The 17,748-nt window shown below is 48.2% G+C and overlaps 1 protein-coding gene across 1 annotated transcript in view; it reads right to left on the bottom strand.

Annotated features, from left to right (window-relative positions):
- LOC136610766 (cocaine- and amphetamine-regulated transcript protein-like) overlaps positions 1-17,232 on the bottom strand; it is a 57,284-nt gene extending 40,052 nt beyond the window's left edge. The window contains exon 1 of the mRNA XM_066589975.1: positions 17,143-17,232. Within this exon, the coding sequence (XP_066446072.1) occupies positions 17,143-17,170 (28 nt within the window). The 5' untranslated portion in view covers positions 17,171-17,232. The remainder of the gene's footprint in view (positions 1-17,142) is intronic.
- Between the last annotated feature and the right edge of the window lie 516 nt (positions 17,233-17,748).

Below are 17,748 nucleotides of genomic sequence, written 5' to 3'. Positions count from 1 at the left end.
TCCGCGATTGGCGTCCACGCGGAGAGTCTGCAGTAACGGCTGGCTTCACAGGTGGAAACCCGCATGCGGAATCTGACACAGTCGTGTGAAGCCGGTATAAAGCAAAGAGACCTTAAAGGAGATGTCCCGCGCCGAAACGGGTTTTTTTTTTTTTAAACCCCCCCCCCGTTCGGCGCGAGACAACCCCGATGCAGGGGTTAAAAAACCCACCCGCACAGCGCTTACCTGAATCCCGGCGGTCCGGCGTCTTCATACTCACCTGCTGAAGATGGCCGCCGGGATCCTCTGCCTTCGTGGACCGCAGCTCTTCTGTGCGGTCCACTGCCGATTCCAGCCTCCTGATTGGCTGGAATCGGCACGTGACGGGGCGGAGCTACACGGAGCCGCTCTCTGGCACGAGCGGCTCCATAGAAGACTACAGAAGACCCGGACTGCGCAAGCGCGGCTAATTTGGCCATCGGAGGCCGAAAATTAGTCGGCACCATGGAGACGAGGACGCCAGCAACGGAGCAGGTAAGTAAAAAACTTTTTATAACTTCTGTATGGCTCATAATTAATGCACAATGTATATTACAAAGTGCATTATTATGGCCATACAGAAGTGTATAACCCCACTTGCTGCCTCGGGACATCTCCTTTAATTTATTATGTAGTAAGGCTTACTATACAGTAAAAAAGGATTTGCTTGTTATAGTAAACTCTTTCTTTGGCTGGTCAAACACAACCAGATTTTAATTGCCAATTCTGTGATTGTACGATCTGCAGTAATACGCTGTTGCATCAAATGCATTGGATTATGCAATTCCTCTCACATTAGCAGTTTGGAATTGCGTAATCCACACGTGGAAAATAGAATGCGGCCTGTTCTATTTTACCGCGGATATCCAAGACATAGAGCCTTAGTCCCCCTGTCCACGGATGTTGTGGGATACCGCTGCGGAGCTCCGCCCAGGAGCAGGAGCCGCAGACGGATCTCCACTGTCAGCCTAATCTAACAGATAGGCTGACCGTGGAGAATTGGGGCAATTCGCAGCTGCTGTGCATTGCCGGCCGTGAGTGCAAAATCGCAATGATTCTCCGCTCGTGGACAGGGGGCCAGCGCTTTCCATAGCAACACTATGGAAAGCTTCAGACGGCGTGATTTGCCGGCGATTTACCACTGGCGAAATCACTGCCGTGGACAGGGGGCCTTAAACAGTTTTCATCCCTTATTATACACATACAGTACATATTGTGAGAAATTACAATTCTTAATAAATTGGATGCATTTTACACATTTTCTAGATTAAGATTGGCATATATAACGCCATTCTATGTAAATCTTCCCCTTTGTGCTTTACCAGTTTTATTTGGTGCATTACAAAGCATATGATATACAACATCACTAAACTGCTGCCTAATTTTTAAACAGCTTGGGGGTATTTATTATCACTTTTCCGGCAAACCTTTTCCCTTTTCCAGTGTAAAATGCAACAAATGTATCAAATGTCACACGATGTTGATAAATTTGTGACATCTTTAACTATGTGTAGAGATTAGAGATGAGCGAACGTACTCGTCTGAGCTTGATACTCGTTCGAGTATTAGCGTGTTCGAGATACTTGTTACTCGTAACGAGTACCACGCGATGTTCGAGTTACTTTCACTTTCCTCTCTGAGATGTTAGCGCGCTTTTCTGGCCAATTGAAAGACAGGGAAGGCATTACAACTTCCCTCTGCGACGTTCAAGCCCTATACCACCCCCCTGCAGTGAGTGGCTGGGGAGATCAGGTGTCACCTGAGTATAAAAATCGGCCCCTCCCGCGGCTCGCCTTAGATGGGTTGTGACTTAGCTGAGGGAAAGTGCTATCGTGCTGGAGCTGCTGTAGGGAGAGTGTTAGGAGTTAGTGTAGGCTTCAAGAACCCCAACGGTCCTTCTTAGGGCCACATCTAACCGTGTGCAGTACTGTGGAGGCTGCTTTTTGCAGTGTTGCACTTTTTTTTTTTTTTGGTATATCGGCCGTGCAGAGCATTGCGCCCTGCAGTAATATTACAGGGACAGAAGTGGTGGTTAGGCAGGGAGAGTGTTAGGAGTTAGTGTAGGCTTCAAGAACCCCAACGGTCCTTCTTAGGGCCACATCTAACCGTGTGCAGTACTGTGGAGGCTGCTGTTAGCAGTGTTGCACTTTTTTTTTTTTTTTGGTATATCGGCCGTGCAGAGCATTGCGCCCTGCAGTAATACTAGAGGGACAGAATTGTGTAGGCAGGGCCAGAAGACATCTTATAGATTGAATATACGCAGTGGTCCTTCCTTTTGCAAAAAAAGATTTGAAAAAAATCTATTTGGCCTGCCTGTCACTCTGCTCAGTGTTCTGGGTCCGTGTCTGCTGGGGGTAGTAGTTGTCCAAATAAATACGCAGCCAGCTAAGTGTTACAGCAGGCTTGCGCCAAATTATTTCCTGGCTCTGAAATCACTGCTCTGTTGCACTTAATAACAGTGCAACACTGCAGTTCCGTGACACACACATCAGGGACAGAATTGTGTAGGCAGGGCCAGAAGACATCTTATAGATTGAATATACGCAGTGGTCCTTCCTTTTGCAAAAAAAAAATTTGAAAAAAATCTATTTGGCCTGCCTGTCACTGTGCTCAGTGTTGTGGGTCCATGTCTGCTGGGGGTAAAATTGCTCCAAATAAATACGCAGCCAGCTAAGTGTTACAGCAGGCTTGCGCCAAATTATTTCCTGGCTCTGAAATCACCGCTCTGTTGCACTTAATAACAGTGCAACACTGCAGTTCCGTCACACACATCAGGGACAGAATTGTGTAGGCAGGGCCAGAAGACATCTTATAGATTGAATATACGCAGTGGTCCTTCCTTTTGCAAAAAAAGATTTGAAAAAAAGCTATTTGGCCTGCCTGTCACTCTGCTCAGTGTTGTGGGTCCGTGTCTGCTGGGGGTAAAATTGCTCCAAATAAATACGCAGCCAGCTAAGTGTTACAGCAGGCTTGCGCCAAATTATTTCCTGGCGTTCCGTAAGCGAACTCAGCCTCCAACCACAGGCCAATAAGCGGCATATTTAATTACAGTGTTGTGTTTCTGCATTCCTGGTAATACAGCATGCTGAGGGGTAGGGGCAGGCCTAGAGGACGTGGGCGCGGCCGAGGACGAGGAGGCCCTACTCCGGGTGTGGGCACAGGCCGAGCTTCTGATGCAGGTGTATCGCAGCCGACTGCTGCGGGATTAGGAGAGAGGCACGTTTCTGGCGTCCCCAAATTCATCTCACAATTAATGGGTCCACGCGGTAGACCTTTATTACAAAATGAGCAGTGTGAGCAGGTCCTGTCGTGGATGGCAGAAAGTGCTTCCAGCAACCTATCGTCCAGCCAGAGTTCTGCGCTGTCCACTGCTGCAACTCAGAATCCTCTGGCTGCTGCTCCTCCTTCCTCCCAGCCTCCTCACTCCATGAAAATGAGACATTCTGAGGAGCAGGCAGACTCCCAGGAACTGTTCTCGGGCCCCTGCTCAGATTGGGCAGCAGTGGTTCCTCTCCCACCAGAGGAGTTTATCGTCACTGATGCCCAACCATTGGAAAGTTCCCGGGGTCTGGGGGATGAGGATGGGGACTTCCGGCAACTGTCTCAAGACCTTTCAGTGGGTGAGGAGGCCAATGACGATGAGACACAGTTGTCTATCAGTGAGGTAGTAGTAAGGGCATTAAGTCCGAGAAAGGAGCGCACCAAGGATTCTGAGGAAGAGCAGCAGGAGGACGATGAGGTGACTGACCCCACCTGGTTTGCTACGCCTACTGAGGACAGGTCTTCAGAGGGGGAGGCAAGGGCAGCAGCAGGGCAGGTTGCAAGAGGCAGTGCGGTGGCCAGGGGTAGAGGCAGGGCCAGACCGAATAATCCACCAACTGTTTCCCAAAGCGCCCCCTCACGCCATACCACCCTGCAGAGGCCGAGGTGCTCAAAGGTCTGGCAGTTTTTCACTGAGAGTGCAGACGACCGACGAACAGTGGTGTGCAACCTTTGTCGCGCCAAGATCAGCCGGGGAGCCACCACCAGCATGCGCAGGCATATGATGGCCAAGCACCCCACAAGGTGGGAAGAAGGCCGTTCACCGCCTCCGGTTTGCACCGCTGCCTCTCCCCCTGTGCCCCAACCTGCCACTGAGATCCAACCCCGCTCTGAGGACACAGGCACTACCGTCTCCTGGCCTGCACCCACACCCTCACCTCTGCTGTCCTCGGCCCCATCCAGCAATGTCTGTCAGCGCAGCATCCAGCTGTCGCTAGCGCAAGTGTTTGAGCGCAATCGCAAGTACGCCGCCACGCACCCGCACGCTCAAGCGTTAAACGTGCACATAGCCAAATTTATCAGCCTGGAGATGCTGCCGTATAGGGTTGTGGAAACGGAGTCCTTCAAAAGTATGATGGCGGCGGCGGCCCCGCGCTACTCAGTTCCCAGTCGCCACTACTTTTCCGAATGTGCCGTCCCAGCCCTGCACGACCACGTCTCCCGCAACATTGTACGCGCCCTCACCAACGCGGTTACTGCCAAGGTCCACTTAACAACGGACACGTGGACAAGCACAGGCGGGCAGGGCCACTATATCTCCCTGACGGCACATTGGGTGAATTTAGTGGAGGCTGGGACAGAGTCAGAGCCTGGGACCGCTCACGTCCTACCCACCCCCAGAATTGCGGGCCACAGCTCGGTGGTGGTATCTGCAGCGGTGTATGCTTCCTCCACTAAACCACACTCCTCCTCCTCCTCCAACGCAACCTCTGTCTCGCAATCAAGATGTGTCAGCAGCAGCAGCACGTCGGCAGCAGTCGGTGTCGCGCGTCGTGGCAGCACAGTGGTGAGCAAGCATCAGCAGGCCGTGCTGAAACTACTCAGCTTAGGAGATAAGAGGCACACGGCCCACGAACTGCTGCAGGGTCTGACAGAGCAGACTGACCGCTGGCTTGCGCCACTGAGCCTCCAACCGGGCATGGTCGTGTGTGACAACGGCCGTAACCTGGTGGCGGCTCTGCAGCTCGGCAGCCTCACGCACGTGCCATGCCTGGCCCACGTCTTTAATTTGGTGGTTCAGCGCTTTCTGAAAAGCTACCCACGCTTGTCAGACCTGCTGGGAAAGGTGCGCCAGCTCTGCGCACATTTCCGCAAGTCCCACACGGACGCTGCCACGCTGTGCACCCTGCAACATCGGTTTAATCTGCCAGTGCACCGACTGCTGTGCGACGTGCCCACACGGTGGAACTCTACGCTCCACATGTTGGCCAGGCTCTATGAGCAGCGTAGAGCTATAGTGGAATACCAACTCCAACATGGGCGGCGCAGTGGGAGTCAGCCTCCTCAATTATTTTCAGAAGAGTGGGCCTGGTTGGCAGACATCTGCCAGGTCCTTCGAAACTTTGAGGAGTCTACCCAGGTGGTGAGCGGCGATGCTGCAATCATTAGCGTCACCATTCCTCTTTTATGCCTCTTGAGAAGTTCCCTGCAAAGCATAAAGGCAGACGCTTTGCACTCGGAAACAGAGCCGGGGGAAGACAGTATGTCGCTGGATAGTCAGAGCACCCTCCTGTCTATATCTCAGCGCGGTGAGGAGGAGGAGGAGGAAGATGAGGAGGGGGAAGACACAGCTTGGCCCACTGGTGAGGGTACACATGCTGCTGGGCTGTCATCCTTTCAGCGTGTATGGCCTGAGGAGGAGGAGGAGGAGGAGGAGAATCCTGAAAGTGATCTTCCTAGTGAGGACAGCCATGTGTTGCGTACAGGTACCCTGGCACACATGGCTGACTTCATGTTAGGATGCCTTTCTCGTGACCCTCGCGTTACACGCATTCTGGCCACTACGGATTACTGGGTGTACACACTGCTCGACCCACGGTATAAGGAGAACCTTTCGACTCTCATACCCGAAGAGGAAAGGGGTTCGAGAGTGTTGCTATACCACAGGACCCTGGCGGACAAACTGATGGTAAAATTCCCATCCGACAGCGCTAGTGGCCGAAGGTGCACTTCCGAGGGCAAGGTAGCAGGGGAGGCGCGGAGATCAGGCAGCATGTACAGCACAGGCAGGCCAACACTCTTTAAGGCCCTTGACAGCTTTATGGCTCCCCAGCAAGACTGTGTCACCGCTCCCCAGTCACAGCTGAGTCGGCGGGAGCACTGTAAAAGGATGGTGAGGGAGTACGTAGCCGATCGCACGACCGTCCTCCGTGACGCCTCTGCCCCCTACAACTACTGGGTGTCGAAGCTGGACACGTGGCCTGAACTCGCGCTCTATGCCCTGGAGGTGCTTGCTTGTCCTGCGGCTAGCGTCTTGTCAGAGAGGGTGTTTAGTGCGGCTGGGGGAATCATCACAGATAAGCGTACCCGCCTGTCAACCGACAGTGCCGACAGGCTAACACTCATCAAGATGAACAAAGCCTGGATTTCCCCAGACTTCTCTTCTCCACCAGCGGACAGCAGCGATACCTAAGCAATAGGTAGGCTGCACCCGCGGATGGAAGCATCTTTCTGTATCCCCATCAAAAACGGGGACCTTTTCGCTTTATCAATCTGTGTATAATATTCCTCCTCCTGCTCCTCCTCCTGAAACCTCACATAATCACGCCGAACGGGCAATTTTTCTTAGGCCCACAAGGCTCAGTCATATAATTTTTCTAAACAATTTTTATACGTTTCAATGCTCATTAAAGCGTTGAAACTTTCACCTCCACCAATTTTTATTTTAACTGGGCTGCCTCCAGGCCTAGTTAGAAATTAAGCCACATTAACCAAAGCGATTAATGGGTTTCACCTGCCCTCTTGGTTGGCCATAGCCAATTTTTCTGATGTACATTAGTACTGTTGATACAGCAATTTTTGTGGGCCCTCGCCTACAGTGTAATCAAAGGAATTTTTAGCCCACCTGCATTACAGCTGACGTTACATCCGCTGTGTTGGGCAATGCAATGGGATATTTTTATGTACTGCCGGTGGCTTCCTGGCACCCACCCATGCTGTGGGTCCACAGGGAGTTGTAACTACATGTGTCCACTTCTAAAGAACCCCAGTCTGACTGGGGCATGCAGTGTGGGCCGAAGCCCACCTGCATTAAACATGACATTACTACCTCAGCTGTGTTGGGCAATGCAATGGGATATTTTTATGTACCGCCGGTGGGTTCCAGGGAGCCACCCATGCTGTGGGTGCACACGGAATTCCCATTGCGGAGTTGTACCTGCCTGTGACTATATATAAAAAACCGCGGTCTGACTGGGGCATGCAGACACCTTGACAGAATGAATAGTGTGTGGCACATAGGTTCCCCATTGCTATGCCCACGTGTGCAGCTCCAGATGGAGGTGGCACAGGATTGGATTCTCATTGCTTCTGTACAGCATTGTGGGCTATCGCCCCGCCCCTTTTAAAGAGGGTCGCTGCCTAGCCGTGCCAACCCTCTGCAGTGTGTGCCTGCTTTTCCTGTGGCAGACGCACTTATAAATAGACATGAGGGTGGCATGGCATGAGGGCAGCTGAAGGCTGGGCAGGGACAGTTTGGTGTGCGCTATGGACACTGGGTCGTGGGGGGGATTTGGCAGCATGTAACCCAGGAGAAGTGGCAGCGGAGTGTCATGCAGGCAGGGATTGTGCTTTGTTGGAGGTAGTGTGGTGCTTAGCTAAGGTATGCATTGCTAATTAGGACTTTTCAGATGTTAAAGTTGTTGGGGGGGGGCCCACTCTTGCTGCTATTGTGGCTTAATAGTGGGACCTGTGAACTTGAGATGCAGCCCAACATGTAGCCCCTTGCCTGCCCTATCCGTTGCTGTGTCGTTCCCATCACTTTCTTGAATTGCCCCGATTTTTACAAATGAAAACCTTAGCGAGCATCGGCGATATACAAAAATGCTCGAGTCGCCCATTGACTTCAATGGGGTTCATTACTCGAAACGAACCCTCGAGCATCGCGAAAAATTCGTCTCGAGTAACGAGCACCCGAGCATTTTGGTGCTCGCTCATCTCTAGTAGAGATATGGAGTCACTTTGTACACTAGCCAGCTATTTGGAGTGAGACTGCCACAAATTTAGCAACTATTAAAAAGTTGCATATTATAAATGTTTCTAAATCCTGACCAAGAAGAAAGGCATGCCCACTTTTAAAGACACTTTTAAAAAGTGGAGTGAGAGGTGTAACAGTTTTTCGCACACAGGAAAGATTGAACAATACCTCTGCAGCGCCACCTATTGGAAGGCAGCATTCCTGCAAATCAATGTCAGACCTTTTAGACAAGACTCATAACGATGACTGGGAATTATAAACCAAGCCAGAATACCATACACAGACAGCTGTTTCAGGGTTTTTACTCCATCATCAATGTACAGTCATTGCTATAAGGCTTGTATAACTTACAACACAATTCTAGTGGAACACCGGTCATAAATGTGCTCCCTTAAACTTAGAGAAGGCAGTCAGAATATGCACCAAGATGTCTACTTTTTGACAGATTTGTATATGCTGTTCATGTATTTCAATTAGGTTTTTATGGTTCATGTGAAAAAGATCACAGCATTTCCTATTCTGGTCTGTATCACTGACCATGGCGACATGAGTCTGTGTGCTCTCTGATGTGAGTTGCGCCCGAGAATCTCAAGCGCAACTAGCATACACCAGTTTGAATGGGCCCTTACATCAGCCAGAACGCTGTTTGTCATTTCAGCAGAAGCAACTAGCCAAGAAAAGAAATCCTCTGTATGAACTCCTGATCAAAATATCCCTTTACTGCTCTTCTTTGTAACCGTGCTTCTTTATGGAGACTTAAATGGATAATTGTATAATTGTCTCAGTATTTATGTCATCCGTTTGTGTTATACAACATCATTTTTCACATAGCATCATGTGATGGGTTTGTTTTGGGAAATCTAGGGCCGCACTAATTTTGACCTTTTTACTTTTGAATGCCATTACATAGTGTCACTATATTTCATAACCAAACCCATTGATATCCCAGCAATGTGTAGATGAACTATTTATAGAGAAACAGAATTAAGCCATTTACTTAAAGACATTGTCCACCAAGGACATCCCCATTTTTCAGACAGCCCCCTGAAATGGACAGTTTTATAAAGTCAATGAAAACCCAGGTAATCAGCTGTCATGGTGTGGGCAAGCTGCCTATGCATCCATATTTCTTTTGCAATGTCGTATATCACATGGCTTTAATGGGTGATCATGTAATACATGGTCACATCAAGTCCACCAGATGGAGAGCCACTCTACAGCTCTTTCTGTCCTCTGATTATATTAGCTACACATCTCTATGACATAAATTTGCCCTAATAGTGCTTGATAGGCAGAACCCTATTGCATGCCAGGTACTGGCATCATAGATTCATATAATTGTACAGTAGGAAGGGACCTCCAGGGTTATCAGCTCAATGCAGGATTCACTAAATCATCCCAGACAGATCTTTGTCCAGCCTTTGTTTGAAGACGTCCATTGAAAGAAAACTTACCATCTCTCATGGCAATCTGTTCTCTCATGGATCACCTTCACTGTCAGAAAGTTTTTTTTTCTAATATCTAATCTGTGTCTCCTCCCTTTCAGTTTCATCCCATTGCTTCTAGTCTTTCCTTGTCCAAATGAGAATAAAGCTGATCCCTCTGCAGTGTGACAGCCCTTCAGATATTTGTAGACACCTATTAACACTCTGCAATCCAATTTTAGATTCAGGGTTTCCTAGGGGGTTTTCTCTTTCTGCCATTATACAATGGTGCCATCTGCTGGCTAGAGCCAGTACCGCGGTATGGGGCATGCTGGAGAGGCCCCCGACAACAGAGCGGCCAGTAATATACAGAAAGAATACCCTGCCGAACCTCTTTCGACATTGGAGCTGTACAGCCTTCAATCAGAATGTCTTCAGATGTCAGACAGTGGATTGGAAAGGGTTAAGTCTCCTCTCAGCCTTCGTTTTGCAAGCTAAACATTCCCAAATCCTTTAACCGTTCATCATAGGACATGATTTGCAGACCGCTCACCATCTTGGTAGCTCTTCTCTGAACTTGTTCCAGTTTGTCGGTCCTTTTTAAATTGGGCTGCCCAGAACTGGACACAGTATTCTAGATGTGTCTTTTTGACATGTGCTGCTGTTTGGCCCAATTCCTCCCATTCTGTATGTGCTTTTTCTTGCCCAGATGTAGGACTTTGCATTTCTCCCTGTTAAATACCATTCTGTTAGTCGCCGCCCACTGTTCAAGCTTGTCTTGATCTTTGTGAATCCTCTGTTTCTTTCCTAGTGTTAGCTATCTGTCCTAGTTTTTGCTGTCGGCAAATTTGATCAGTTTCCCATCAATTCCCTCCTCCAGATCATTTATAAAAATGTTGAACAGCACTGGGCCTAGGACAGAGCCTTGTGGTACCCCACTTGATACATTCTTCCCCTTGGATGTGCAGCCATTTATGACCACTCTTTGAGTACGATCACTCAGCCAGCTGTGAATCCACCTAACAGTTGCCTAGTAGAGATGAGCGAGCACCAAAATGCTCAAGTGCTCGTTACTCGAGTCGAACTTTCAGTGATGCTCGAGAGTTCATTTCGAGTAACGAACCCCATTGAAGTCAATGGGCGACTCGAGCATTTTTGTATATCGCCGATGCTCGCTAAGGTTTTCATTTGTGAAAACCTGGGAAATTCAAGAAAGTGATGGGAACGACACAGAAACGAATAGGGCAGGCGAGGGGCTACATGTTGGGCTGCATCTCAAGTTCCCAGGTCCCACTATTAAGCCACAATAGCGGCAAGAGCGCCCCCCCCCCCCCCCCCCGCACTGTCAGCATAAAGATTGTTCTCCTCTTCCACAGCTGTAACAGCTGTGGCAGAGAAGAACGATGTTAGCCCATTGAATTCAATGCAGCTGGCAATACAGCCTGCTCCATTGAAACCAATGGGCTGCCGGCGATCGCGGGATGAATTGTCAGGAAGGGCTTAAATATATAAGCCCTTCCCTGCAATTCATCCAGAAATGTGTAAAAATAAAAAATATATATACTCACCTTGTCCCGGCAGAACGATGTTAGTCCATTGAATTCAATGGAGCCGTCAATACAGCCATCTCCATTGAAAGCAATGGGCTTCGGCGATCGCGGGATGAATTGTCGGGAAGGGCTTAAATATATAAGCCCTTCCCTGCAATTCATCCAGAAATGTGTAAAAATAAAAAATATATATATACTCACCTGGTCCCGGCAGATGGAGTTCAGTGCGGCCGGCAGCAGTCCTCCTGAACTGCTCTGAACAGCTGTGAGTAGTATTCAGCAGCCGGGGATTTAAAATCCCCGCCTGCTGAATGAGCTGCCTCTGATTGGTCACAGCCTGACCAATCAGAGGCAGCTCTCACTCACACACCCATTCATGAATTCATGAATGGGTGAGTGACTGCTGCCTCTCATTGGCTCAGCGCAGGGACCAATCTGAATTGGCTGTGACCAATTAGAGGCAGCTAATTCAGCAGGCGGGGATTTTAAATCCCCGGCTGCTGAATACTACTCACAGCTGTTCAGAGCAGTTCAGGAGGACTGCCGCCGGCCGCGCTGAACTCCGTCTGCCGGGACCAGGTGAGTATATTTTTTTTATTTTTTTTTACACATTTCTGGATGAATTGCAGGGAGGGGCTTATATATTTAAGCCCTTCCCGACAATTCATCCCACGATCGCCGGCAGACCATTGCTTTCAATGGACTAACATCGTTCTGCCGGGACAAGGTGAGTATATATTTTTTTTATTTTTACACATTTCTGGATGAATTGCAGGGAAGGGCTTATATATTTAAGCCCTTCCCGACAATTCATCCCGCGATCGCCGGCAGCCCATTGCTTTCAATGGAGCCGGCTGTATTGCCGGCTCCATTGAATTCAATGGTCAGTGCTCGTTTAATCGAGACGAGTACCGCGTGGTGCTCGTCTCGAGTAACGAGCATCTCAAGCACCCTAATACTCGAACGAGCATCAAGCTCGGACGAGTATGCTCACTCATCTCTATTGCCTAGTCAATCCCATATTTGGCCATTTCTTCAGTAAGGGCGCCCCCACCCACTGGCGTTTTTTTTCACTGCGAAATTCGCAGGTTTTTTTTTTCTGCAGGGGGTCTATGGGACTTGTAATGTAAAAATCGCGATCGCGCAAAATCGCGATTTACCGCGATATCGCGATTTTGCGCGATCGCGATTTTAGCTTTGCATGTCCCATAGCCCAAAGACCCCTGCAGAAAAAAAAAAACGCTGCGAATTTCGCAGTAAAAAAACGCTAGTGGGTGGGCACCCTAAGGCCTCCTTCCCACGAGCGTGACGGGCTCCGCAGCGTAATATTCCGCTGTGAAGCCCGTCACGGCGCCCCCCAGAGCCCCTATACTTACCTGCGGGAGATAGCGTGAAATCGCTTCCCCGCCCACCGCCGCGCGTCACCGCCCGTCACCGCCCACCGCCCTCGCGTCACCAGCCGTGTCACGTGCACGGCCGGCCGTGTCACGTGACGCGGCCGGACCGCGTCATTTGGCGTCATATGACGCTCGGCGGTGGGCGGGAAAGCGTTTTTTCACGCTATCTCCCGCTGGTTACAGCGGGAGATAGCGTGAATGGACGGCTTCCATTGACTGCAATGGAAGCCGTCAGTGCGTACAGCCCGTCCTCACCCGCAGAAAATAGAGCATGCTGCGGGTGAGGACGGGAGAAATCGCGGTGCGTAATTCCGCGGTGGAATTACGCATCGTGAGCATTGTGCTATTAGGTTCAATAGAACCTAATAGCTGCGGGCAACGCAGCGGATTTTCGCCGCGAATTACGCGGCGGAAATCCGTTCGTGGGAAGGAGGCCTAAGGGTAGAATGAGATACTTTATCAAATGCATTGCAGAAGTGAAGATATACTATATCCACTGCATTTTCCTGATCAACCACATCTGTGATTCTTTCATAAAAGGAAATTAGACTGCTGCCAACAGGTGACACTGTTGCATCCGTATGTTTCCAATAAGATTTAAAGTATGCTTTAAAAGGAGCGCTGCTACAAAATGTCACGTATGTTAGGCTGGCGTAACACTAGTGTATGCGCCTTTGCATACGCCTCAGTGTGACCTTTTTGTGCACCGAATAAGGCTTTTTTGCGCACATATCTTACTGTACTTTTTTGCATGCATGGCATGTTCATTTGCACTTGGCAAACAAAGACAAAAGATTGAAATGGTTAATTCATCTAATGAGTGCCAGCTGTGTTCTTTTCCCAGAGGAAATCTGAACAAACCCATTAAAATCAATGGGTTCTCTTCTCTGCGACTTGCGCGTGTAAATTTTGTGTGTGCGACGTTGGCCTTAATCTACAGAGGACTGTGGAAGTGCTTACTATTCTACAAAGATCACCAATCATTGGATAAAATGGAGAATAATTGTGGATTCATGCAATAAACAAGTATATTTCAAAAGTATAATGCAAATGGCATTTGTTTGATGAATGATGTTGCATACAGCAGAATTATCAAAATTAATGCAAAGCAAAGTCAGTAAAGCTGTTGCTTTCATTTCCCAATATGCCCCAGAAAAATATCTATCTTTATGGGCTGATGCCCACAACTAGGTCGGATTCCACCTGCGAAATATCGCAGCGGAATCAGACCCAGACACCCCCCCCCCCCCCCCCGAAACCCTACACTCACCTCTCCGGATTCACCGCGAGTGTCTCCTTTGGCCATCCGGCGCACATGCGGATGTATCACAGGACGGACAGCTTCCATTGACTACAATGGAAGCTTTCCGTGCATTTTTCCGCACAGAATAGAACATGCTGCATTTCTCCCCCGCGAGCAGACAATCGCAGTTGATTTCCGCTCATGGGCAGGGGAGAATCATTTAACACAGCATGTCTATGAATGGACATGGCTGCGGAATTCATGTCGGGCGTCTTGCCGCGAATTCCGCAGCGATAATCTGTCCATGGGCATAAGCCCTCTCTCTCTATCTATATTTTTTTTTTTTTTGAACAGTGTAAACTTTTTGTAAGGGGAATTACCATTACTGACAGGATTGCTGTCTCCTGGGTTAGATAGGATCACTGCACCAAGAAGTTCATCCACAGCAGATATTTCTTGTTCCAACTGGCCTCAAGCAGCTTTATTTGCCTCTCATACAGAAAGAGCAATTCATATTTACAATACAAAGAAAATCCTAGTCGGTCTGCCCACCGATTATACATCATAGTTTTCTTAACAATCAAAGTGAAAGGTCTACTGCACAGCACCTCAAAATAAACACATCTGTCCTTGTCAGTACCATGGCTCCCAGGGGCAGACATCACCTGTTTGTCTCTAGGCAGTGAGCCCTCTGTGAGTAGATCACACCTTTTTTATGTCTCTCCCCCAAGCCCTAGTCTGTCCAGAAAAATTGAGTGGAAGCTTCTTTTTTTCCATTTCAGGAACCCAGCAGTTTCCAGGTTTTTCCACAAACTGAAAGGAAGAGAAAGAACACTCTCCACCAAAGTACACCCCGATTCACACTTTTTGACCAAAACCTGCCTCTTAAGCTGCTTTCGCATATCCCGGAATATTCTGCAACACACAGTGCAATATTTTGATGAGGAAGTAGGCACCAAAATCTGCATATCTAAGGGCACCTGTCCACGGCTGATCTCGCATTTCGTTACTTGCGGCGATAATCCGGCCGCGAGTAACGCAGTGCACACTTTCCAAGCGCAGCCCCCTGTCCATGAGCGGAGAATCATAGCGATTCTCCGCTCGCGGGACTCAAATGGCAGCATGCTGCCATTTGCCGCGATTCTCTGCAATAAGGCTATCTGTCAGATAGGCTCACCGCAGAGAACTGACAGTTCTCTCCCCTGCTCCCGGGCGGCGGAATATCGCTAGTGATATTCCACCTCGTCCGTGGACAGGAGGCCTAACACGGTGATTTTGCTATATTCAACTCTTCGTCAAAATCTGCATGTTAAACATATAGATTCTGGTGTGGAACATATTGCTATGTATTGTGGAATATTCCAGTATGTGCGGAAACACTATAAGTAGCTGTACTGTAACAACCTCAGTGTGAAATTGTTGACCAGGACCACAGAATCGATTGTCTATGCCTTTATTACTTTGTGACAAATTGTGTTGTCTTGGCAATCATATTTGCATTTGCTTGAATTTTAATGCCGCAACCCCCAAATTTGCTTTCACCAATGGAGTCTACGCGCTTGATTTAGTATTCCTGGTTATTTCCAACAAGTAATACCCCAGTCTAACCCTTGTGGAGCCATCAATTATTTGCCCACTTTGTCCTTCGTAATTCCACCTTGGATGTCCGTGTGGATAACAGTTTGCAAAAATGATCTGTCCCCAGATAGGAAGACATGAAGCAAATTTATGACCACTGGCCCTCATTCATCAAAACTGTCTAACAGTAAATCAACAAAGAGTAAAAAACGTTTTTTGGTGCCCATAGCAACCAATCACAGTGCCGCTTTTATTTTATCTCAGCAATATAATATATAGCAACCAATGATGGTGCAGCTTTCATTTTATCTCAGCAGAATAACAAATGAAAGCTGAGCTATGATTGGTTGCTATTGGCAACAGAAAATGCCAAATTTTACTCAAATCGGACCACAACTGGGGATTTGTATACGACACAAACAAACAGACTTTGTGTTTTAGATATAAGATGCCAAGCAAGTGAAGTACCTGTTTGGGCAGAAGGACAACAGCCGCACTTAAGCCGCTTGAGTAGCTGCAGTGCCGGAGCAAACTAACGCCCGACTCGAGAATTAACGCACTCGACAAGCTGCCGCTTGACTCAGGGGCATACCTAAGGGCTATGGGGCCCGGGTGCAAAGGTTCAGCTTGGGGCCCCCCCCCTGGGCCTCCACCCCACACTCCCCCGCACCAATACCTAGATCGTGCTGCATACACGATCTCCCCCTTGGCGTAATCTTTCCAAATATGACGCATTTCCTGCACATGAACATTTGTTTGTAGCCCCGCATGCCACTCACACACACCGCTTTTTGACGCTATTAGCGCGGTGTCCCAAGCGCCGTACTAACCGCGGTACAACACTCCCAGAGATTTTAATGAGCTTACTTAAACCTGCGCTCGAACACGGTGTTTCTAACGCTGTGATTTTCGAGAGCTGTCTGTTCTATTTTTGCGTTGTCGTGGTTTTTAACACACCTCCTCACAACGATGGGGTGCATTAAAAAGCGCCGTCAGACGCTGTAACCTGTGTTTGAAAACGCTGCTCAAAATCCTGGTAAAAATGCCACAATTTCAAGCTGCGTTTTCTGAACACGTGTCTATCTATCTATATACTATCTATCCCATATCTATCTATATACTATCTATCTATCCTATATCTATCTACTATCTATTTATCTATATACTATCTATCTATCCCATATCTATCTATATACTATCTATCCCATATCTACTATCTATCCCATATCTATCTATATACTATCTATCTATCTATACACTATCTATCTATCTATACACTATCTATCTCGTATCTATCTATACACTATCTATCTATCCACTGTCTGTCTATCTATCTATCTATCCCATATCTATCTATATACTATCTATCTATCTATCTGCTATCTATATACTATCAGTCTATCTGCTATCTATATATGGGATGGATAGATAGATAGCAGATAGTAGATAGATAGATAGCAGATAGTAGATAGATAGCAGATAGATAGATAGATAGATAGCAGATAGATAGATAGCAGATAGATAGCTGATAGTAGATAGATAGCAGATAGATAGATAGCAGATAGATAGATAGCAAGAGAGATAGATAGCAGATAGATAGATAGAGAGATAGCAGATAGATAGATAGATAGATATGAGATAGATAGCAGATAGATAGATAGAGAGATAGACAGGAGATAGATAGCAGATAGATAGAGAGATAGATAGCAGATAGATAGATAGATATGAGATAGATAGATAGATAGATATGAGATAGATAGATAGATATGAGATAGATAGATAGATATGAGATAGATAGATAGAGAGATAGCAGATAGATAGATAGATAGATAGATAGATAGATAGATAGATAGATAGCAGATAGATAAAGGAGGGAGACAGACAGACAGACACACACACACACATATGCACTTACCCCAGGGCCCGGTCCACTTTTCCTTCATGTGACTGCAGCAGCAGGAAGCCAGCAGGAAGCAGGGGGCAGCACATGATCACTGTGCTCTGCCGCCCCATGTGACTTCTTCCCTCCTCCCCTGCCGTCCCATGTGACTTCCTCCATCCTCCCCTGCCGGCCCATGTGAGTACCTCCCTCCTGTTCCCTGCTCTGCCGAGCCTTCCTCTCACGCTGGCCGTTCCGGCTGCCGCATGATGAGAATTTTGCTGTGGTCAGAGCGGCCAGCGATTAATGCACTAAATGTGCATGTTGGTATTGCAGAGGGCGGCCACGGGGCCCCCTGAGCTCAGGGGCCGGGTCGCCATGGCGACCCCAGCACCCCCTGACGCTACGCCTATGGCTTGACTAGCTAAGACGTCAGAGCCAACTAACGACCGAATCGAGAATCAACACAAGCAACAAGCGACCGCTTGAATTGTAGAAACTGACGAAGCAAAGCATGCCCGACATTCTTCAGCCTGAGAGAGACACTCAATTTTGTGAAGAACAGCTTGGAAATTCTTGGAGGGGGGGGGGGGGGGGAGCTTTTAGATACAATGCAAACAATAACTATGAGTGTCATCTCCA

The sequence above is a fragment of the Eleutherodactylus coqui genome, chromosome 2, assembly GCF_035609145.1.
Source record: "Eleutherodactylus coqui strain aEleCoq1 chromosome 2, aEleCoq1.hap1, whole genome shotgun sequence".
Taxonomy (NCBI): Eukaryota; Metazoa; Chordata; class Amphibia; order Anura; family Eleutherodactylidae; genus Eleutherodactylus; species Eleutherodactylus coqui.
The sequence above is the reverse complement of the archived record's forward strand: the minus strand, read 5'-3'. Positions and strand labels throughout refer to the sequence as shown.